Below are 24993 nucleotides of genomic sequence, written 5' to 3' on the forward strand. Positions count from 1 at the left end.
TGTGCTTTGAAGTGGCAGTTCTGTCTGTTTTCAGACATGCAATTTCCATTGGTCTGTGAAGTAGACTACATCTTTAAGTTTTATTGTGGTAACGGAATTGGACCATGCCTAACATATGAAAACGATAACAAAAGCTGAGGCCATGGCCATGACACACATTATCGTGACTTTTCCCTGTACAGAAAAAGTAATGATGAATATTCAGAGAAGTTTTATTCCTCAGTACATTTTGATTTGTTCACGGTATACATGGACAGCGGTGAATGCAGTAGCTTGAACACATTTCTGAAATAAATACGGGAAATAAACTAAGAATTACGCACCTATCTAAACATTTATGTGATCGCATTACATCTTTCCATCAGTTTCATTTCAAAGCTATTGAATAAGACCACAGGGATCAAATCAATCAATTTCACAAAATGAAAAGCAAATCTGACGGTTCAGCGCGAATACAAAGATTATTCAGGAAAATAAATAAATAAATAAATAAACAAACCTAGTTTACAGTAGCACATGTGATCTGTCATCTGCAAACGTACTGTATATTCTAAAAACAACTATTTCAATTTTTACCAGAATGACACTGCTATAACCATGTGACGTTAGCCCACTTCAGTCGTAAAATATTGCCCATAGTTGGATTAAATAAATAAATAAATAAGTAAATAAAACGAACTGACGAAGGATCGCTTCCCTTTTCCCTTCCACGCCGTTTGCTCTCACATTTCGCATGTTCGCTCCGGCCTGTCTCTTTAATAAACTCGTGGTTATCTAGTGTAACAAATGTCTCGCTGCCATCATCAAGTCCAGGCGAGGAGGGAGGAGTTTTTAATGTTCAGTTTGTTCTGTGGATCGATGTTCGCTGGCATCGCCTCGCCCTGCCTGTGCGGTGTCTGATATAGTATTACATTCAAGAGCTCCTCTCTGTCCTTTACTTATAGAGAGAGGGAGAGAGGAGAGGGAGGGAGACTGGCATCTGACAGCAATTGCTCTCTGGTTTCGAGAGAAGAAAAAAACGGAAAGAAAAGAAAACAATCCGCCATAGATCTGGGGACATAAGTGAATACCCGCTCCGAAATCTTCTTTTTCAAGAAACGTTTCTGATACTGGATTTTAAACAAGAGATCAGAAGTACTGAGATCAAAAGAAAGACTCGCTCTTTCTGTATGGACTATCTCAGACCGCATACGAATTTTACCTGGGCAGAGTCAACGTGAACCACGAGTTCAAAGATGCCAAGAAGAAAACAGCAAGCACCGAAACGGGCTGCGGGTAAGGGGACAAATTGACTTGCCTATCATAACAATCTGTCAGTTATAGCGAAACGAGTGTAACATGCATGCGCTGAATTTCGGATAGACTACTGACATTTGACTACTTCGACTCTGACTGAATGTGTGCAATTGGTACCTCCGTCTTTTTCTAAGGAAAGCGCAATTCCTCGCACTTAAGGAACAAACCGGACAAAACAGTTAAATAGAGACAACTCCACTGCACTGTAACCGAACAAGGTGTAGTCCGTAGCCCTTAAAACATCAATTCGTCCTCAAACCTAATTTTTTCCTGATAGAAAGTAGTCATACGTGACAGTTTCCCCCTAAAAATGTATAGTAAACGAATCGTTGATTCGTACGCGCTAGTTTCTCTTGTTGTCCTAAGCGTAAATGTTGCATCCCATGTTTGGTTAGCCGATTTCGGGCTTTCTGTATCTTGTCTGAAAATACGTTGTTTAAACTTTTAAACTTGAAGATGTCCCTCGATTTTAAAGACGCCAGCTGTAACGGACTGATGTGGGAGGGGGGGGGGAAACATTTTACACTCAAGTCAGATTTCATTGTTGAACTCACAATGAACTCCAAAACCGGAATATATGATAAATGAGATCTCTCTCTCGCTCTCTCTCTCCCCCCCTTTCTCTCTCTCTCTCTCACACACACATAGGCTACACACACACACACACACACACACACACAAATAGCATTATGTGAACTTTCAGAAAGACGAGATTGGGGTAATTTTATTAGTGACATTTAGGGACATACATTGGCCATACATAACGGGAAAGTACCCAGTTATATGCAACAATGGGGGAACTTTTTGGTTGTGTGAAAGTCCTTTATGTACTGTTAAGTACGCGATGTGGTAGGATTAATTAATTTTATGGAAGACTGTGAACGTCAGTGATCAAATATTACATATTCCGAACGGAAATATTTTGCTTTTTTGGGTTTTGTTTACAGTCGACCATTTCAGGCTTGGGGGTTCGTACAATAAAGTTGATTTTTTTTAAATCCCGACGGTACCACTGACAAAACACTGTTTTTCCATTTTATTGCTTGCTTTTGATTTGACAGTTGATGGATTACCTGTCACGTGGCAGTCATTGATATATTTATTCCTGATGGATATGAATAAATCACTCACTAGCGTAACCCATGTGTACCGGTGACGCATTGCACTCTCCGGTTTCCCCTCAGCTCAGAAATATTCAGTAATGGTCTTGTATTAGTGTGTAATGTGGCCCGTTTTTAAATACATCGGTATAAAATGAAAAGGGAAAAACAGGAGTAATGTCTAATGTTAAGGGGGAAGATCGAGCCTTAGAGTAAGGGATCGTCATCAAATAATTAATTGTACTTTTTCATATATGTCTTCAAAACAAACGACCTTTGGAAGCGGAAACATATAATAATAATAATAATTATTATTATTATTATTATTATAATAATTCAAAAGCTATTCACTATTTTTAATTTATTATGTGTTGACTATCGCTCCCTTTAATGTGTGTTAAATGACGAAAACAACACCATAAACAACATATCGCTGCTATAGCGTTGTTAAAGTGGCACGTGGAATTAGAAGTCCTGCTTGCCAGGAATGAATGAAGTCCACGATGTTCAAACAGACAGACAGTAAGGACGAATTACTAATATTGTTGTTATTAGTATTCTTTTTATTCTTTTCTTCTTATTCTTTTCTTCAGCTGCCTTCATCAGCTGCTACACAGAATGAACATAATTATTGTAAAATAATTGAATATCCTAAAATCTGAAGAAAACAAGCAATAACAATTGACATGGGCCTTAGATTCTGACAGAATGACTTGTAATATGATTTAGTTCTAAAATCCTGCGATTACCTAGAAATCCCAATGCAGATTTTCAGCTATTGGGATTTAAAAGCCCCTTGTAGCACCTGTCACTTTTTCAGTAACTATATAAAATTGCATGTTTTACCTGGCTAGAATCTTAATTTAACAGAAATGAATTGCATGTTCATAGATGATATTTTGCCAACATATGGCAATTCCACATTTTGCGTAAGCACACTGCTAATTCACTGTTACAAATGATAAAAATGTAGATAAAAATCGGAATAAATACACTACTGAGGACATTGTTTTAGCTTATGGGTGTTGTTACACTGGTTTCGTTAATGAAAACAGTGAAGAAATTATCGGTCTTTATTATGGTTTAAAAATCTACTTTCCAGATGGTGAGCTTTGTGTGCCAATAGTGGCAGATCCTTTTAACCTCTCAAGAATCGGAGACCTTTATCTAACAGTCCCTGCTTTCACCCCCCCCCCCCCACCCCTCAATTACTCCCCCTTCCCCACACACACACACACACACACACACACACAGCCCTTCCACCCATTTCTTTCACACTTCACTCAGCAAAAAAAAAAAAAGCTCCTTTTCTCCTCCCAGACAATACACACATGATTATTTTGAGAACTTTTGAGAAGATTCCTTAGCGATCCGTTTACACGCTTCCAGCCGCCTCGCCTGTAATCTGGTAAATGTGTCAGGCCTATAGAGAAATAAGGCTTCCACAAGAGTTTCTTCATTGTTGAGGTAATTGTCTCCTCTCTGACAGGCACATTCATCAGAAGCTTAATGGTCAATCAAAAGTTGGCAGGCAGAGTGTTTTCATTCTTTCCTATCCACTACATTAGGAATACTTAATCAAAATGTCTCCGGGTAATGGCCGTGAGGAGTTCATGACTGACTGATCCGTTGTCTGCGCCGATAGAAAATTAACAGCTCGGTGCTAGAAAGATGTGAGCCTGCAGATAAACAAATTGTGCATTAATATTTCATCTTCGAGACCTGGGATGTGCTATCAGTGGCGGAATATTCCTGGCTGCGTTGTCATTTCTCTTTCTCCCTCTCTCTCCGTCTCTCCCGCTCTCTCTCTTTTTATATTCTTGAAGGCTCTCTGCAGCTGTAACTCATTTCGCTTGATGAGTTTACTGGGGCTGCTGAGAGTGACGACAAATTGATTACCTGGCTGAGCAAGAACAGGGCAAAAAGACGCAGGCTGACAGTCATGTTATAATAATATGTTTAATGATGTGTGGAGGGGGAACAAGGAAAGAAAAGGTATTAAAATGAGACCATAGAAGATGCAAAAAAAAAAGGAAAGGAAATAATAAGTTTCTGAGAGTCAGCGATCTTAAAGCCGCAGTATCCCCTGTCGGCAAAAAAACCCATTTTATTTTTCTTTCTGCCGCAAAGACAATATCGCTGTGGTTTGCTGTTATGAGCGGCCAACGTCGAGGCACGCCGTTTCACCCCGAGTAATTATGCAATCGGGCAGCAATTAATCTTTATGAATTTGAGACAACCGGCATAAAAACGAAGGTCAGATATAACATTTATTTTATATTTTACATTTTAAATTACGGGTTTATAATAATAAAAAATCAAGACGCACGGGCATAAAATGACACTGTCCAGTGACATATTGTTTAGGCATCGCTGCTTACTCTGGGCTGGCTCCCAAACGTCCCTTTTTAAAGTTTACAGAGAGTACGAGAGGGCTTTCCATACAAAAGCCTGAGTTCAGCTCAAGTTTTATTCATTTCTGCCACAGCCGGTCTTTGTAACAATAGAATTTTCCGTGATTTACGATGGAGAGACTCGTTTTTGTTGTTGCTCTGAAAAAGGGCCATCTTGCTTTTTTTATTGTTTTTTTTATTTTTTTTAATCGGGGGCCCACCCCTACGCCGTTTCGTGTCAGGAGGAAGTGTTTCCGCTATTGGTTTTACAATAATTCTGAGCTTCGAACCGTTAGCCCAATTTGCTGTTAACAAGATAAATTGAGGAACAGACAAAAGCATTAAGTGTTGCCGTGCCAGTAAGTGACTGACAGCAGCTTCTGGGAATTGGCAGGCTGGAAGTCCTCCTAAGTGGTTTGTGCTGGGAACCCGCTCGGATCAAGGCAGATGTTGTTTATCCACCTCAGGATAAACAAAAAAAGAAAGAAGTGGCCTGATGAGGTATCGCAAACAACTCCGAGACGTAAACCCGAGAGAAGAGATGCGGCTGAACTCTGCTACCCGTCCTTCCGTCAGCGCTCGCCTCCTTTTGTTACGGACCTTCCCGGGCTCGCCTTCTGTCGTTTCTCTCGTGACTGCGTGTGACGCGGGTGGGCCTGACTGCGTCTCCGCTCGGCCATGTTAGGTTCATAGCCTCTTCTCCCCGCCTCAGAGCAGCGGGTTGTGGGCCAGGGCCGTGAGGGAGGGCGTTTCGTTTGAAATGGCGAAGACGCCCGCGCAGGAAAAAATGGGCGCCGGCGTCCATTTCAAAAGAGCAAACGAGCGACAAAAAAATGCGCAAAGCAACTGAAGAGATGTCCCGTGATTTTTTATTTCATTTCTTTTTTGCACTGATCGTTTCCTCACATGCACACACCTGACGGCTGTTTGCATGCCTATATTACGAAGGTTCGAGTCTCGAGTGCCGGGATGGGGCGAGGTCGGTTAATCTGAGAGAGGCCCGAAGGCCACGTTTCGGCCAGTGACGTCCTGCGAGGACTTTGGCTTATCAGCGGAGGCCCGTCGAAGGTCACGCTCCACCGACAAGCTGAATCACGGAAACGGAGGTCACCGATAAGAGCCAGGGTGAAACCGGGGCGACTCGGAGATCACCGCCCGCTTTTAGGTCACCGCCAGAGAAACACGAGGAGCCGGCTGGCCATCGGCAAGCTATCCAGTGAATTTTTTCCCCCACCAATAAATATATCGATTGTCCACCGCATTCCTCACAAGACCTAAAATCACACCCTCATAACAACATAAACAAAATGGTTGAGTTTTTTTTTCTTTTTTTTTGCTTTAATCTCACCCCATCTGAACCAGCATACCATAGAGGTGACAGGTGTAGATAATGGTTTGTGAGCCTTTGTTTGTCTGAAAAGCAGACGGTTTGGCGCACTCTCTTTTGTTGTGGGGTGGGGGGGGTGGGGGGGGGCTGGGTATGGGGTGGGAAATGCAGGCTTTACTGTAGGTTGCCCTCGAGCAATGCAATGGGCTCTTCCTGGCTCTCTCTCTTGTACCCGCCACCCCCCTCCCCCCCTCCCACCCGTTGGTCTCCAGACGCCATTGCGCAGCACCTGGAACCCCCAACTTCCCCCACCTCACCTGTGCCGTCTCCTCGGAGACACGCCGCCACTTTCCAGGCAAATGGCACAATTTGATTCGCTGGTCGCTCTTTTCAAAGTGGATAATGATTCTGTGCAATTATCAGTGTGGAGAAGCCATTTCTCCTTCTTATTGTTAATATTGCTGTTATTATCTTTGCATATTTGTCTGTCTTACCTCACTAACATGGTGACATTGGGCAGGTTACCAAGAGTTTATTTCAGGCTGAATGAAAACCCATTATTCCACCCAGACATGAAAGTATAAAAATAAATTACAATAGTGCTTTTTTTCCCCCTCCTTGGTCCCTGCAGAGCTCGTGATTCAGTGTTTGAAAGTGGACAAAAGGACAATTGGTACCATGCAGCTTTTTGGTGTGTGAAAAATCAGCCAGGTGGAGCAAGCCTAATTTAAAGTCGCGAAAAAACACCTTTCAGTTTCTGCGGTGTTTGATTACGTGAAGGAATGTGTTGCGGCAGTAAGAGGGAATTTAAAAAATATAGCCTATCTGTATTCCCACATCAGGCGAGTGAGATAAACTCGAGCATATAGCAAAAGGGTGTGCGTCTGCCTTCGCCGGCGTGAAAGTGCTCAAACGCGAGGCCTACAGTCAGTCACAATAAGTGAAACGAATGGCTTTGATCCGATTGGTCCGTAGATTGTTTTTGCGAGGCTGGGGCTATCTCTGTCAGCCATATGGCTCCGAAAGTTGCGTGGAACAATCGGCGTCCGATCGAGTTACCGCCAGATCCCAGATGCATTTCTGAAGGTACTCAGCGGATCAGGAAAGGGGCTGTTAGCCTTTTGACTTTAAAGAAAAGCGTCAGAAAAAAGAGAAAGCGAGGGCGCATCGGGTTGCAGATCACACGCTCGCGCTGACCCCGGCTCACTCCGAACGCAGGAGTGATTTTGGGTTTTACAGGTGCTCCGGGTCGACCGGCTGAGCGTCGGGTACGCTGCCTTTTGATGGTAATCCTTTAGGAAGAGGACGTCTCCCGGAAAAGAGCCGGCTTTTCAGCAGAATCTCAGCGGCGCCGACGGCGGGATGGATGTGAACGTTCGCGGAGGAAACGGCTGCAATTACGCTATCCTGCTCCTAATCTCTGTCTGACTGTTTTCAAATGCGCGCGCTGTGTTTCCCTCCCAAATTAAGACAACGCGCGCACCTTCGGTACGGTACTTTCATGTCAGAAGGAATATAATTAACCCAGTCCACAACATTGTAGTGCTCTATTGTGACTGAGTACTGCGCGCTGCATTTAGTTATCATACGGACTTAATTAACACACGCTAGCAAACGCGTCTGGTAATGTGTGTGGCTCAAGCATACCTTGAAACCAATCCATTTAAGATGTCAGCAGTGCTCTAGCTTAACACTCACGATTTAAGTACTAAACAGGCAAATTGAAATATGAATATTAAATTCTGTTAATCATTAATGGCATAAGAACATGCTGTGGTTTCTTAAATTCATAACTAAAGCAAAATGCAGGTGGGTCCAAAGTAGCCCGTCCCCTATGTTAACGTGTACGGCGCACAATAACAGAAGCAAAATAACGATCGTTATAATTACTGCGGTTGTTCCTGCAGATGGACACAAATCTGATGAGGAGGAAATTGAAAGGGCCGGTGGAGGCTTACTGAGTTGGGAGGAGCTGAAATCTCACGCTGTTCTGTCTCGGTGAGGGTCCTTTTCCTGCTCGCTTTTAACAAACGGATGTTGATAGCTTGGGTGTCTAGAGGTGCTCACAAACAGTGAAATTTCTGAATTTGTGGCCCACTGATGAGGAAATCACATTTCGTAGCGCCCCTTCATTTTAAAGTAGAAAGCATTTTCGCTCCTGCTAGTGCAGGATTTAATGCTGGTCAATACTGTCACAGATCTCCATTTTGTGATCTATGACCCGTTATAGCTGCGGATACGCGTCCTTCTTGTCAGACCTCGTCACCCTTTAACCTTGCGTGTTTTTAGCAGTCTGGCAGTCTGCGGACGGCACAGACATCGCTGTGCGATCGTATCGGCTCTTCTCTGTTCAGAAGCAGCCTTGACCTCCTATAATCCTGCCGTCTGATCCGCTCAGCAACCGTCTCTCAGCCAAAACACAACGCGATCTGCATGGAGTGCGTTACATGCTTGTTTTGTCTACAACATTTCAGTTTAAAAACAAAACCTGCTAGTGTTTGTGTTAGCTGTCGACTATTTATTGTTCCCTGTTAATTCTTCCAAGCAGGAATTTTCCAAAAATAAAAATTGTTTGCACGAGCTCAAGTCCTCTGCACCGTACCTGACGTGTCTCCAATCGAGTCTTTAATTGGACCCAATTAAGATTTATTATATAAATTAACCTCTCGCAATTATTGCCAGTTGGAGCAAGAGACATGATATTTGGCTAATAGTGTGATTTGTAACAATTACTAAAGTAAACTTTTCTTTACACTGTACACATGTGTTGTAACGGGGAATCTGTCAGTCTCATTTCTGAATGACATAAATCAGAGAGAAATATTGCCAGAGAGAATTAAGTAGGGGCAAAAAAAATCTGACAAAAAGCCATTTGCACATGCATGCCATCAAACACCAGGTTGAATCATTATACAGCCACCTGGGATGGAGTCCACATTCATATAACTGTGTAAAAACAGATTTTTTATTGAGTGTAGTATCATTTTTATTGATTATAGTACTTCTTAACTGCAGTTGTTATTTGTCTTAATCTCCGTTATCTGAATTAGGCTAATTGATTAAACATTCATTGTTGTCCTTCGACAGTAATAGCAGAGAGGATGGGGACAGTTATGTTCTACCTCCTGTAGGGTTAGCCACCCTTAGCATTAGCTAGCTTCGTCTGTTTAATCTTTGCTGCAGTCTGCTGAATTTTTTTATGCTGGTGTACTGTTTCCTGTAACATTTTCCATACAACGTTGTCGTTCTAAATGCTGCCATATTTCACAAATGAAAAAAATGAGAAAAAACATGCAATTTCCTTCAACGTAACGATTGTTTTTCAAAAGTGACCGTGCATGACTTTTTGTGGATGGCTGTTGGACTGCATAAGTGACAGACAGTGAAAGGCCTTGTGGATTAGGTTAGCCAGGAGTGGTCTGCGGTGTGTGTGCGCATGTGTCTGTGTGTGCATGTGCGTGTGTGTGTGTGTGTGTGTGTGTACACCCGCGTGTGTGTGTGTGTGTGTGCACACAGTTGATGCTCTTGTGATTATGCAGATTCTCACCTGCTGTGCTGATCATTAGCATTTTGCATAACAGCTTCCTCAAAGCTGCAGGTGTCATGGGTCCAGGACAAATTCCTGTTCGTCCGGGAGAGGCCCGGCAAGGCCCGTTGCCTCCCCATCCAGACGTCCCAGTTAACCGTGACAAAATTTCAACCAATCACATCCTTCTCAGAAATTTTTAAACCCCGCCGTAACGCCTGATAAACCATTTCACTGTTCTGAAAGGACCTGCACCGGGATTCATCTCCCTCTGCTCAGACATTTCTTCCTTTCATTTCTTTTTTTTTTTTTTAACAAGAAAGGTAGCGAGAATCAGCAGTCCTTCCATTCCCTCTCTTTTTAATTGTGATTGGTTTTTGCCGCTGAAGCCGAAACCGCTTCCCGAGCGTTAATTATTTTAATGTTGCGCCAGAATAAAAGGGCTTATGAAAGAGTGGTTTGAGGCGCCGTTCAATCTCATTGTTCCCTGTGAGGGAGATGTAATGCCAAGTGTGAAATTAAGATATTTCAGCCCGCCGTTTGTCACGCGGGGTTGAGGCTTATTTCTCCGCGCGCGGAGCAGTGATGTCACTCCCGCCACGGTCGCGTGCAGCAGACTGAACGCAGGGCGGGGCTTAAGTTAAAAAATGCGATTTCCTGTACAGTGCCGCATTTGCCTCGATGTGCGCTGCGTTATTCAGTCTGTGCTGCTCGTTTGCAATTAACCTGAACTGAGAGGCTTGTCAACGGAAAAAAAAAACGAATTAGGCCGTCGGTAAAAATCGCACTGAATTGAGGAAAAAAAATAGCTCATAGCTACTGGGTGTAATGGAGTTACGCCGTATGTAAACAAGGAGATGGCCGGCAGGGATAGGGGTGGGGGTGGGGGTGGCGGGGGATAATCCAAGCCATCTCACAGGGCTAATGTCCAAAGAGCATTGCGTTCTGAACCTCATGGTTTTGTCTTCATTTAACATTGAGGCTGATGGCTTTCTGACAGCTTTATAGCTGACGAGCTCCAGGACCAGTCATGCGGCGCAATTACGTGTGAGCTAATTTGATGAATCAACTTGATGTTCTGCGGCTCCCAGTTGGCCTTCGCCAGCGTATGCTCTCAATTTTCGACTGGAGGTCAAAAATAAGCTTTGAAATTTCGCTAATCCCATCACATACGAGGAAGGTGTCTCCCGTAATAATGTTTGGACATGCACACTCGACTAAGTCCCAAAATAGAACCGAGGGAGGGAGGGGGGGTACTGCAAGGTCTCTGACAAGCTCTCTCAATCAATGACTAAATAGCCCTTTAACTAAAGCCTGTGATTTTCCAGAGCATTCCTGGTTACTGTTCACTCCCCTCCAAAACAAGGAGTTGTTCTCCAAATACGGTTTGACTGTCCAGTGAAACGGGACATTGACTGCCCAGATTCACAGGGCGATACAATTAATGTGTGTCTATAAAAAAAATAAATAAATAAAATAGTTTTGAGTCATCGTTCCATGTTGGTGCAGTGATGCTTTTAAAGCTCCCTAACAGCAGAAAAAGTCAGTCAGCTGATCTCAAGGACGAACTGGAACAGTGTTCATAATACTGAAAGGTTGAACTGAACTGCATGTTACTGACCTGGAAGTCCCATGCAGCCACTGTACCGCCCTGCCGGTTAGTACCGTTTCCCAGAATTCTGTGCCACTGCAGGCTCTTCTGCACACAAAGGCCCTCTTTACCGAGGGTGCACTTAATAGCTCCTCTTCAATGAACCACTGCAGCTAGGCCCGCACAGTGTCTCCTGCTGTACTTTCAGAAACTCTGCAAGCCAAACCATGAGAGGACGGTGCAGGGCACTGTTCAAATACGCCAGTTCCCCCGTCTGTCATAGTTTTTACCCCGTCTCCGTAGTGTACGACAGCATTTATTTGGCCATAATAGTAGCAAGACTGAGACCCATAGCAGTTGTGACAACTCAGGTTGTCCTCCATGAACAGAGAACGCAGACTAGTCCTTCAGGAAGAAACGCTGACGTCCTGATTAAAGGCACCAGGGACCAAAAAAATAAAGTAACAATGACTGCAATGCTTAAAGTGACACTGCTGGCTATGTCTCCTGCTTCAAACTGACCTGTGTAATAAATCCTTGTTTAAGGGGAGCTGTGCAGCTGATTCATTTGAAATGATATTATGAATATGCAATGATTACTAAGATCAGACATTTTAAACCAGTAAGTCGCTACGCGTGCACATTTTCAGGACCCCGTACAGGGTGGGGTGCCGCCGGTTTGTGTGCACGAGAAGGTATTCATGCGAGCGGTTGTTTATCTGGGTATCTGTGCAGGCTGCTCTGAAAAATATCTCCTTCTGACCATACTACCAGTCAATTGGCTCTTGCAAGGATTAATACTGCACACGACCATAAACAAACTGTAAAGCCAACCTTCAAAGAAATTAAGCATATTGAAAATATATTGAAATAAAATAGCCTATATATCGGTACTGCAATGCTTGACAATACATAGAGACATACATATTATTATTATTGCTAGTTTCAGATATTGCAACAGATGCGAAGAGAAATATACCGCTGCGTAATATATTTATCATTACACACTTATCATTACAATACACTGCAGGTGACACCATTTCCACCACTTCCATGGCAAGCGTCAGGCCGAGAAAGAGCATTTCTGTTCGTGAAGGTCGAGCCGCAATAAAGGCCGCTTTGTCTGAGGCCCGCTTCGCTGTCGCCGAGTGTGAGGGCTGCTATCACGTGCAGCGAGTCCAAACACAGACGTTTTCAAAACGGGCTGAAAGACTGTCTGGGCTTGCACCGCGGAGTAGCAGGCCCGCTGCTCCACGGCATCTGAGGCGTAACGCAAGCAAGGCGCCCGACGTGCTCCGCGTCGATAAAACGAAGTCAAAACAGGACTGCGGAACTGGGACGGCACGGCCCTCCGATCTCCCCGCTCTCTCTGCGCTCCTCTCTGCCGCGCGTAAAGATCTGCCTGTCGCGCAGATGGAGGCCGTGGGCCGAACTGCCTGTTTTTCCAAGCGAAGGTGCTGTGTAATTACTCCGCATCAGCGTCTGTTAATGATTTTTACCCCCTCCCCCCTCGGATTGATTGTTTTATGGATGAACATTCAAGGCAAATATTTAGCGATGGATTATAGAAGCCTGGGAACAAGTGGGAGTCAGTCATTCAGTTGCTCAGTTGCTTAACGATCGCGTCTGATCGGCATATTGATACGGTTATTTCTGGATCACTTTTAGATAAAAATAAATTTTAAAAAGTGCTCACACTGAATATGAGGTATTGCCATGGGCGGCGACTGAAAACTGTAGCGGTCCTGTTGCTTGTTCACTTGCATGAGCTGCTGGGATTTCTTTTCTGCGGAGTGAAATCTGTCGTTCAGCCGTTCCAAATTGTGCTGGCGCTCCGTCCACCCTGTACCGGAGTCACGCGTGGAGACGGAGCCGCAGTAATCCTGCTAATGCAGGAAGGTGAACTCTGCCACCTTTCTCCCTCCTCCTAACACGCCCAACGCCGTTATCCTGTCGTCTGGGTGTAAGAGAACGGATGCGTCCTGATCTTTTAGATTTTGTCATCTTGACAATGTTTTCCTTTCGGTTATCGCTCCTTTTTCTCTCCTATTCCTGGCGGGGGGGGGGGGGGAGAAAACAGCAAATTTTTTGAGCTGTAAAAAGTAGTTTACAAAACTGAAGCTCGTGCTTTTTAGTCTGCGGCGTGCGAAGTGAGACAGAAGGATGATGAAATGTAAAACGCTCATTTGATAGTTTTTTTTTTCCTCTAAAGGAAGGCTGCTGCTTAGCTGATGTATTAACGGTGTCTACATCACGCCAGTCCTCAATATGACAAAATCTGACTGGGCCCGTACGAAAATATCTCCCTGCTCATTTTAGTGAGACTGGCTCTCTGCTCCCTTTTTCTGTTGTAGCAGGGGTGCTGCTCAGTCAGAAGAAAAAAAAAAAAAAAATCAGTTGAAGACGCGTTGATGATTAAATGTCTAGTTGCACATCCCCAGCTTTCAAAACTAGTGATGTCAGCACTTGGAAGCTGTAAAAAAAAAGTGTGCCTGAGTGATTTCATTTAAGAAAGTTTTTTAGGTTAGCTGATCATTATAATATTTTATGGCTCCTCTGGAAAAAGAAAAAATTGCTATAATTATGTAGAGATTCTGCCAATTAAGTGCTGTGAACACCTGAACCAATTACCAATAGTCTGTGCTTTACAGGCTGTTTAATTATTTTCTGCTTCGATAACAAAATGCAACCATAAACATAGTTTAATATTTAAGCATTGTTATGATGAAGTGTATGGAATTATTTATTATTAACAGTTCAGTTAATAATGTATTCATTTATGGAGTATTTTTAGAACAGTACAGCAGGTAGGCTAATCGGTTATATTTCTCAGGAGGTTTTGAATGAACAGCAGTGTAAGATTTTTCAAGGTTATTTTCCTGACAAATCAAACAACCAGAGCACAAAAGATTTGGGTTAGAGCAGCTAACTTTTCTCATTCTGAATTTCCAGTTGGATATTAGTAGATGCTCTGATCCTGAGCTACTTACAAAGGTGCATACATGGAGTGTATGCACTATACATCTCATGTTAACAGCTTCCAAAAACATTGGTGGACATTTTGAATGGGTAGCCCATGCTCGGTATGGCAATCTGAACTAATGGGAATCTACACAACCGAGTAGAACATCAATAGCACTAAGCAATACTGATCCATATATAGTGTATGCAGGTTTGTTGTATTAATCTATGACGGACCTCAACAATAATGGATTCACTTTTTTTATGTTCTGTTCCACATTCGAAATGACTGGGCAGATTGTAAACGCACTGCATAGTAATGATATTAAACTTATATTAAATCCTCCCTCCTAAGATTTCAATTGGCCAGTTGGAACCAACTTGAATTAACACAACTACTAAATTATATACCGCATGTTTTAAAGGAAAGATTCAAATTGATGGAATGTTTGTTATTAAAGATTTCAAAATGCGAAAAAACAAGAGGGGAAAAACTTGTTTATTATTTCCCATCAGGCAGATTTCCTTTAATTTGAAATTTTCCCTGAAACAAACGGGAGCCCCTTCGCCATTTAAAAAAAATAAACAGAAAAGGAGGATTTCCCGAAAGGCTGGATTTAGGGCTCCTGATTCCGGCTGCGTGTGATTTATGACGCGCAGACAGGGGCTTTGAGCAGGAAGACTTATGCTTAATTGTGGCCCAACTGTATCTGACTAAACCATAACACAATGCCACGGGCTTCCTGTAAGACTCGACTTATGAGAGATTCCTGTAATTTACATGTGGGTCTAGAATTATGTCACTGGCTGGATATGAGTGTAAATGTTTTATGACTGACAGGCTAAGATACATTTCTGGCAGTCTGACACATATAGAAAGAATTAGACAGCCCATTGTTTGTAGACCCTTAAAGAGGCTGTACTTGAGTAGGTGGGGGATTTTCGCTTTATTTCAACTGCTGAATGAAGATTTTTCCATTTGATAGAGGTGCACACTTCCTAATGCCTCAATCAATGACCACAGCTTAATTCCTCTGCTTCTTTTTGCCAAGAGATTACCCTGCTGTTGTTGCACAAATGTGAATTATTACAGGAGTTGTGTAAGAGCCCAAGCTGAGATTTAGTAGTTTGCAAGCCAAAGTACATCACCTTCCTTTCTGGGCCCAAAGCCTACCAAAAAAAAGCTGTGCTTCACATGATTCTAGTAACTGTTTTAATTAATTGCCTAGTATTAGTATTTACAAATATCAGCCTTTGCATTAATACACATTGCATTTTTCACAAATCGTAAAGCTAAATCAGGATTAAAATAATTCAAATTAGAAATGGGAAGCACCATGCATTTTTATTTGTTACTGTATCTTGCTAGTGTGTAGTAGTGTATGCGTGTGTGTGTGTGTGTGAAAGCACTTATAGATGCCTCTGAAAAACTAAAATTACACAGCATGCTTCTGCACAGTATTCAAGGGTTTAGAATTAATTTCAATGCATAATTCTACAAATCATAAATATTGACTGTGAAGGGAACTGTTTTGAAGAACTAGCTTATTTGAAATTAATCGCATGTTCAAATGTGCCGATGCAAATCAATCAAAAGAACATTGTATGTAAAAAAAAAAATAATAATCATGACAAGTAGAGGCTATTCTCAGACATCTTCCTACGAGTCTGTTTTTTTTTTTGAAGAAAAAGACGAGGTCCCAACACTGGTCCTTGAGGGACTCTGCCTCCTATTACTCCCCACATTCACGGTTTTTCCTGGATGCGGTTGGCCTCTCCCATCTTCCCTACGCCTCGTACATTTTGCGCCTCGTACATCTGCTCCCCGCGCCCCGTCTAGGCCAGCACGCGCTCACGTGACCTTCAGCCGCTCGCAGAAAACCGGCGCAGGATTCTCTGCCCCCGGCGGGCTTCTGTCCGCACTCTGCCTCCGGGCAGCGAGAGCGAGCCACCTCGGCGGGGGATCGGATGACCACCGCCGACCCCGGGCCGGGACGACCTCGCTCGGCTTTTAGCGAGCGCTCCGAGCATCTCTGGTGGCCCCGGGTGCAGTTTAAGCTCGGGGCCTTTGCGGGATGAGCACTGTAATACCTGACATTACACTGCCAGGGAGAGTAATTAGGAGCGAGAGGAGGGGATTCTGTTACTGAGGTACAGTCAAATCAATTCTCTTCCTAATTTGGCTCCAGGAGATTTGCGGTGCAGAGAGAAGACGACCCAGTGGCATTCAACCGCAAATCGCCCTTTTGCATTTGCCTCTCAATGAGATGCATTTGTTTCACATTTGTTCTGTCTAACTGTTGATTTGGTAAACACATAGTACATAAATGGCAGTTATATTATTATTATTATTATTATTATTATTGTTATTATTATTATTATTATTAATAATAATAATAATAATAATAATAACAATAATAATAAAAATGTACACGCTAGCTTCTCAATTTGAACACTGTACACCAAACATGGTGATGTTTTTTGGAGTCCTTGACAGTGGAAAAAAAAGCCTTTGTGTTTTGTTTTTTATTTTACCTCGCTGTGTACTTAAATGTGTACATGTGTACGTACTGTAAGGCGCCCCACAGTCAGCCTGTAAACTCTGCCTGTGGTTAGTCTTTGTGAAATTGATATCGCATATCGCTCGCCCACGTCCAGTCTCCCCTCTCTCTCCCGGCCTCGGCGGGACGCGGTCATCCGAGGGCCCGGGGACAAAGGCGCCTGCCCCTCCCGTGGCCGTTCCCAAATGGGCCGTGCATCGAGGGGGGGGGGCTCCTTCATTTCCTACTTGCCGGAAGGCACGCTCCTGACGCTAATGTGGAACCTTCTGCCAGGCCGTCCTGAACGCTCATCAGAATCATATATTTCGATGTTGTGAGCTTGACAATAGAGGGGGTGAAAACCTTCGGTGATTTGGTGTCCCAGAGAATCGCAGGACACGCCCTCACATAGAGGGACGTTAGACTCTGTTTGCAAAATCGCCGGAGCGAAGGTGTCCGTTTTTAAAATATGGTAGTTGGAAATCCTGTATCTACGGTTAGCGCATTTACATGTAATTACAGGGGGAGCGCTGACAGCGGTTGTTTTAAAACTGTGCCATTTCCTGTGTTTGTTTCTCATTACAATCAAGTAGCAACCGGCGCACATTTAAGTAAACAAACTGCAACGGTGAGTGCAAACGGAGTAGATCACTGCAGTCTTGAATGTTTTATTTCCCTCAAACCAGTACTGTCACCCTCATTTAACACGACAGTCTCTGACCACACTGTGTAACCAGTTACCCAGTACAAAAAATTCACATTTTATCAAATGAAGGTGTGAGAGCCTTTTTAAGAAAAGTAAAAAAAAAAGCGAAGTTGCTCTTAATTATAGTTTTCCTTGCCGGTTGAACAGCGGGTTTTGATTGTGCGCGTTACTAATTGTTAGCTTGACCTGAATGTGTGCACTGAGCTTACGGTGCATGTAGATTTTACCGGTCTCTTCAAAACGAGGCCCATTCCAAATGGCGTCAGTACTCAGAGGGCCCAACTGTATTGTGACACATTTGGGTACCGGGGGGAGGGGGGTGCGGTAGCCGTGCTCATGAATCGTCCTTCTTCTTGTCAGGGCTTCTTCGCCAACCCCCCCGTTTTCAGTCATTAAGATTCATGACATCCCCGGAGCATGTGCGCTGTGCAGAGAGGGCACCCGGCGGAGGCCCTGCTCCTAGCCCCGCGCGCCAGGTCAGCCCCTCCGCTGAGAGCCTGGCACCGGCCGCGCAGCCCGGGGCCCTGGACCCCGCCCGCTCCTCACGACCTAGCGCGCGCTTTCTGACCAGCCGCGCCGACTAGGGGAAGGCGGCAATTCAAACCGGCCACTGGGGCGAACCGTGAGACGCGGGGAAGCCGTTGAATTCGCCGCGCTGACGCTACGAACCGCCCTGAGAATGCGACGGCCGCTCTAGCCGCCGTGTCTCTGCCGTGCTTACCGCTGCTGCAGTCAGCGCTTTTCCCAGGCTGTGAGAGCCTCTAGTTCTCTGGAGACCTGAGCTTCTGAGTTCTGAGATGGTCCTGGTGGAGTCTCGCTTAGTGGTCCGGTTTTGTTTTGTTGTGTTGTTTTTGTTTTTTTTACACGGGGAGGTTCTCTTTGTGCTCGACGCTCGTGCTGGCCTCTTGGCAGGGGCCCAGGTGAAATGTTCAGGCCCTGCCCAGACACCTCCTTTGGGGACCTCATCAGCCCCTGGTTTCCTTCCTCTCTCTCTCTCTCTCTCGCTCTGAGGCATCCACGCTCATTTCCTCAGCTGATTGGGAGAAATGCGAAAAGCAGGCCGCCAAACCGTGCGCTGTTGTCAGCGTTGCCTCGGCGACACTCTCGCCCCTCCCCTGGCCTCCTTTTGGCCTTCGTCTCAGCCGTGGTCACCGACGTTAGAGATCCCGCTTTGTATCAAAGGGGCTGCGGGTTCAAATTCCAGTGGGACACTGCTAGTGTACCCTTGAGCATGGTACCTAACCTTGCCAACCTTCTGTAAACATAAGCGTGTGATTTAAAAAAATATAAAAAATAAGTGCACTGAAATAGGCACTGAACTGAAATTTACACAAGGAAAGGCTGTCTGCTAAGCAAAAAATCCAAGCAATGAGCTTGTAATAGTAAATTTACAATAATAAAAATGCATTGTAAATCAGCGGTGGCCAGATGGAGGAAAAAGTGTTTTCTGTTGTACTGTGGCCAGCGTTTGAGACACAGCTGAGTTGTTACTAAAGCAGTTTCCTATACTGTACTCAGTGAGTCAAGGTTTACATCTGTTCAGCAGCAAGTTATTCACAGCTACGTTTGCTGACAGTGATTGAATTTTAATAAGACAGAAAATATATAATTGAACTTGTCAAAACATGACGTGTTCATAAAGGAAGGAATTTAAGCCAAAGCTTCGTGCCGTTTCTGCGCTCGTTAATAACCCATTTCCTAGCGGGGCTACGGAAGGGCTCGCGATGGCAGCCGTTAAAACGTTAAAGGGGAGGGGCAGCGGGAGGAGAGCCGCGTTTATCCAAAGGCCTGACCTGCTGCCGATCGATCGCCCGTTCGCGCTTTTCATCGGAACTCCGTCCGTCGGCCGACCGGTAAACGGTAAAAGCGGGGGTCTGCCCGCGTTTCCCCTCGCAGGTTTTCGAGGCGGCCCCGACGGCGCAGAATGGCATTCGGCAGATCGCGGGTCTGATTGGACGATGCCGCGCGGACGCAGCTGTTGCAAATGCAACGCGTGCACGCGCACAGATCACGCGCGGTCTGCTGATCATTTCGGTATGCATATGATGTGTGTAATGAATGCACAAGCTACTCATTTTTGTTTAACCATATTTGAATAATATACATTTTGGCTGTGAAGAAGGTTAAATTATTTCTGCCATTTATTTGAGAACTTATACAGCAATATGGCAACCAAATAATTATTCTTTAGCAAAATGACTGCTTTTCTATGTGTGTGCATGCATGAGTACACTGTATGTAGGAATACATTTGTTGGCGGTATTTTCCATCTCATGGCTAGCCTTTTGGTTCTTACCTTGGTCTGTTTCCCATATAAAACACACAGACCTTTTTAACAGAGCAGGGCCCGTTGTATTACAATATCATTTTACGTATGCAATCTACTAACACATTTTGAATATATTCTCTTTTCTCTATTGCTAGCATTGCTACGGCCAGTATTTTTGATTTGAAATAAAGTGTCAGTCTATTCAGGTGCTATTAGCACTGGATAATGCTACAGAATGAACAGCAGTTGAATAAGCATAACCTGTGATTAAATAGGTGGGTGCGGATGTTAGCTCTTACTTCAAGCTAAGGAAATGGATGGTTATAAAAATAATTGGGCACTGTCTCTTTTTACTCTGTAATTATTGACATGCTTTGAAGATACCATCAAGGTCCCTGTTTTTTTTTTCTTTTTCTATTTATTATTATTGTGTGTGGGGGGGGGGGGGGGGGGGGGCGCACATTAGAAGCACTCAGGGAACTTTTTAAGCAGAAAAAGTAGCTCAGTCTCAAATTTGTTGTTGGAATGTCGAAGGCAAGCTCCTTTGTGCTTTTAGTGAAGTGCCCCCGTAATGTTCCGGGCTATTTCCTGACTAAGCCCAATCTGAAAGTCGGTCCAGGAAATGAATCCTAATGTCGCATCAAGATCTTATTTCTAATCATAGTTTGGGCACAATCGACTCGTCCCACTTTTCTCCCGGTGTTGTCCTTGAATGTCTGGGGTTGTTTTGGGTTGTCTGTCCTGCGTCTGTGTGCGCATGTTTGCGTGCGTGCATGTGTCTGTCTTTGTTAATTAAATGACACATGCGTGTGTGTGTGTGCATATACATTTGTGTGTGTGTGTGTACATTTGTGCGTATGCATGTGTGCATGTGTGTGCATGCACGGTATGCGCAAGTGTGCGTGTGTGTGTGCATGCATGCGCATGCAAGTGTGTGTGTGTGCATGCAGGTGTGCACGAGTGAGCATGTGTGTGCAGGTGTGCATGTGTGTGTGTATGCAGGTGTGCATGTGTGCGTGTGTGTGTGTGTGTGTGAGTGTGCAGGTGTGTGTGTGTGTGCAGCTGTGTGTATGTGCAGCTGTGTGTGTGTGTGTGTGCGTGCGTGCGTGCGTGCGTGCGTGTGTGTGTGTGTGCAGGTGTGCGTGTGTGTGTGTGTGTATGTGCAGATGTGTGTGTGTGTATGGGCAGGTGTGTGTGTGTGTATGGGCAGCTGTGTGTGTGTGTGCGTGCGTGCGTGCGTGCGTGCGTGCGTGCGTGCGTGCGTGCGTGCGTGTGTGTGTGTGCATGCAGGTGTGCGCGCTCCAGCCCGGTTCTCCCTGCAGTGGCAGCTCGCTGGGCGACAGGCTGTTTGATGTGTGAAATTTCGGCCTGTGAGTAATTGACCCGTTTTTGATAAACGCTTCTGAATGACACCGGCATAATTCACCCTAAAAGTTTGCACTGTCATGAGGATGAGCTAACTGTCTCCCGCAAATATATGGGCGCAATTTTCGAAATAGGTTTATAGCAGCCCTTGAGAGAGGAGGGGTGAGATAGCGATATTACCGACTTTATTACTGCGGCCCGCCGCCATCCACCTCGCACCGCCGCCGCGCCTCGGTATCCTGCGATCAAACCGCCGCGCGTTTACAGCGCGCCGAGAGCGCTCCAGCGGCACACCCCCGCGAAACGCCGCTCCTTTAGCCGCTAATTACGGGGAAGCCTTCGTTTGCCCAGAAGATTCATTTACGGCTCGGCGTACGGGACGTCCTGTCCAGTCAAACAGTCGGCCCGGCGGAACACGCCGCTGGGTCTGACTGAAGCTCCTGTTTTACTCGGGCCTGCGCGCTCGTCCCAGCTTTGATACCTCATTTGAGACCGAACTGAAACCCTACTGTAGCGCGTTTCGCGAGGCTTTCTCTCTCGCATTCGAGACGCGTTTGGCAAACGTTCTTGGGAGTCCCGTTTTCTCCATTTCTTGAACTAAACCCCGCCGCATCTTTGCGGATTTGATCAGCTCTACGTGGCGAGATGTGAAATTGGATTCGCGCAAAGGGCGTTAATTACGTGGAATTAAAGCGGAGACGTTTCATTGTCTGGCCACCCGCCGTGTTCCCCCTCTGATTTCTGACAGGGTCGCCTCGATGAAAAGGGACCGCGGAAGGAGAAATCCTCCGTAATGGAGGAGGGTTTTCTGTGCTGAAACCTGCCCGGCTCCATCAGGCCCCACTCTCCGTTTCTCTTCCCACTGCTGAGGCGGGGCTTGGCATCGCCACCCTCCCCGAAACGAAACCCTTTTCATTTTCCCCTCCATTTCCACCGTCTCTCAGAAACCACATGCGCGCCGCTTCGGGGTCTAATGTTCCCAGGTTGGGTGTAACGCCCCCCCCCCCCCCCGAAAAACGATTTCGGCGCGGGTTGGAACAAAAGGGGCCCTCTGCCCGGCGTCGCGGGGCCCGCTGGCCGCCGCCCCTTCCCGAGCTCCAGCTGAACGGCCTCCTTTAACGGCGTGTCAGGCTGAAAAACCTGCTTATTTCGGGAGGCTAAGAGCGGAGGGAGGGGGGGAATGGCTTTACGTGACTGGCAGCAATCAGTCACTCCCGGAGGCAGGCTAATGAAGCAGTCTGCGGTCCACGGGCAGCCGGAGCGGCGGGAGGGGGCCGGAAGGGGGGGGGATTACCGCGGGGGCCGGGGTTCCAAGAGCGGCACGGCACGGCCCAACGGATGCGGGGGCCCCGGGTTTGGAGCCCGGCCGCGAAAAGGGGGCGGCGCGGGTGTTCACCGGACACTGCGTCCCATTGTGCGGCCGCGGGCCGGGGCGGGGCGGGGCGGGGCGGGGCGCCAGCGTTTCCTTTTGTTAACGAGCTGCTCCTCGGCGCGGCGTCAGAGGAAGAGGAGAGACGGCGCGCAAGGTCGTAAATCCTGCTAACGGGCTCGCTCGGCGAGGCTGTACCTGAAACCAGCGCGCGTGTTTATTCACACTGCGCCCCAAAGCCTAGTTACAGTCGGCCATGATCAGGAACACACTCCCCACAGCTATATTTGGTATTAATGGTCCCGCCCTGCAGTCGCAGATAGAAATAAATGAAATATTGTTAATGTGTTTTCTCGCCGCAATTTAGAGGAAGAGGTTGGGACTACTTTACGCTGGTAGTCTACTGGGGGTTTTTTTAGACACCATCAGCATGCCGTATTTTTAGCAAATGACGTGCGCTCTTGGACTGTAAACAATAACGCTGTTCATCTGGAACTGCGTCGTAACTGAAGTAGTTGCAGCTAATCTATTGAAAAAATACAAACGACATTAGAAATAATCTTGTGTCAGTCAAAGTGGAGGGCGGTGCCTGTGTGTCGCTCCTGTCCCCAGAGGCCTGGAATCGGTGGTCACTGTGTGTAAGGACACCAGTCTCAGAGGCCAGATGGTCAGAGCCTGAGAGCAGTAGCGATACGCCCCACCAGAGACACAGCGGCTCGGACATGCAGTTAAATGCAAGCGCCGGAACAGTGACACAACCTTCGTTCCTTCGGCTCTGTATCCAGCACACTGGATTTGAAATAAAGCAGCGAATGTGAGGTTAAAGTGCAGCCTGCCGACTTTTAATTTGAGGGCATTCACGTCCATATCGGGTGATCCGTGTAGGAATCGCGACCCTTTTTATATGTAGTCCCCCCCCCACCAATTATGGGAGCAAAAGTAATTAGAAAAATTAACATAATCTGAAATAAAGCCATCATACTTGGTACTTGGTTACATATCCTTTGTATTTGATGACTGCCTGAAGTCTGTGGCCCACAGGCAAGATGAAGTTCCGTCCAATAAGATTTTAGGTACAGTATGTGGTTGGATCTGAGCAGATAAGATGTTTCTGTACACATCAGAATTCATCCTGCTGCAGTCAGCTGTTACATCACCATGTAACTCATGGCACATACTGTGCATGCCCAAGCCATAACGTTACCTCCACCATGCTTCACAGAAGTGTGTGTGTGTGTGTGCGGGGTGCTTTGGATCTTGAGCAGTTCCTTTCTTTCTCCACGCTTCCTCTTTCCATCACTTAGGTACAGGTTAGCACTCGTCATCCCATCTGTCCAAAAGACTTTGTTCCAGAACTCTGCAGTTTTTTCAAATGTACGTTTCAGCAAAGTGGTTTGAATCTTGCAGTGACCTCTCTGAGGTTATATGGGTATAGCCTTCTCTTTTTGGTAGTCTTTGACACATCTATGCCTACATCCTAGTGAGTTTTCTTGATCCGTTCAACAGCTGAAAGGGGGTTTTTCTTTCACAACTGAAAGTATTCTTCTGTCATTCAGTACAGTGGTATTCCGTGCTCTACCAGGTGGTTTGCTATTGCTGAGCTCACCAGTGCATTTGAGCTTCCTAACAATATAGCATACAGTTGATTTTGACACACCCAATGTTTTGGCTATGTCTCTGTTTCATTCTGATTTTTCAGCCTCTCGATGGCCTGCTTTACTGGTATTGACATTTATTTGGTCCTCGCGTAGAGACACAACAGCAACAGACTACAAATGAAAATTCCACACCTAAAGTCAACTCTAGACTGTTTTTTATTTTATTTTTTAAGCTTTCTTATGAATTAAATAATGATGCAAGGACAGCCAGCTGGCCAAGAAACAGCTGAGCAGCCAATTGTCCAATTCCTTTTGCTGCCCTAAAATGGGAGGACTGTATAAAAAATTTAAATTAAAGCTGGTAGTCCGCACTTTAACCTCATATTCATTTATTTATTTCAAAACCAATGTGCTGGAGTACAAAGCCAAAACAAAACGAAAAAGTGTCACTGACCCAATACCTTTGTGTTTTGTTTGTGTTGTGTAGGTTAACTGAGGTTGCGTAAGTGTGTGTGTTCCATACACACCTCCCCTTGCTAATCCACTGCAGTCTCATAGTTTGTGTTTGAATCGGCGGTTTTGAATAGCTACCATCACCTCAGACCCACCTTCACTGAGCTGGTGTAATTGATTAGAAAATGTTGGTTACATTCCAGATGACCGTCAATGAATTCTTTGCCAGGTTTATAACGTGTGTGAATACGATTTAATTAATTACTCAGGGATATACCAAAGAAAGTGTTTAGGTATCTTCTGAAGGTCAAGAAATGTTTACTTGGTGTGTCTGCCTTTTGCCTTGATTACAAACTACACTGTGCTTGCCACTGTTTCCACCAGCTTGTGCAACAGCCCAACTTCCACTGCATCCCAGCACTTTCTCAACACTTCCCATAAATGATCTGTTGATGTTACTTGATGTTTGGCAGATGTTCGAATGGGTTCAGGTCAGGGA

The 24993-nt window shown here is 45.3% G+C and overlaps 1 protein-coding gene and 1 long non-coding RNA gene across 3 annotated transcripts in view; one reads left to right on the plus strand and one right to left on the minus strand.

Annotated features, from left to right (window-relative positions):
- LOC118208056 overlaps positions 1-24993 on the minus strand; it is a 148306-nt gene that overhangs the window by 71091 nt on the left and 52222 nt on the right. The gene's annotated exons all lie outside the window — the stretch shown is intronic.
- Positions 699-24993, plus strand: part of LOC118208055 (teashirt homolog 2) — a 64851-nt gene continuing 40556 nt past the window's right edge. The window contains exon 1 of the mRNA XM_035382322.1: positions 699-1275. Coding sequence (XP_035238213.1) covers positions 1236-1275 — 40 coding nt within the window. The 5' untranslated portion in view covers positions 699-1235. The remainder of the gene's footprint in view (positions 1276-24993) is intronic.

The sequence above is a fragment of the Anguilla anguilla genome, chromosome 11 (assembly GCF_013347855.1).
Source record: "Anguilla anguilla isolate fAngAng1 chromosome 11, fAngAng1.pri, whole genome shotgun sequence".
In the NCBI taxonomy this organism is placed as follows: domain Eukaryota; kingdom Metazoa; phylum Chordata; class Actinopteri; order Anguilliformes; family Anguillidae; genus Anguilla; species Anguilla anguilla.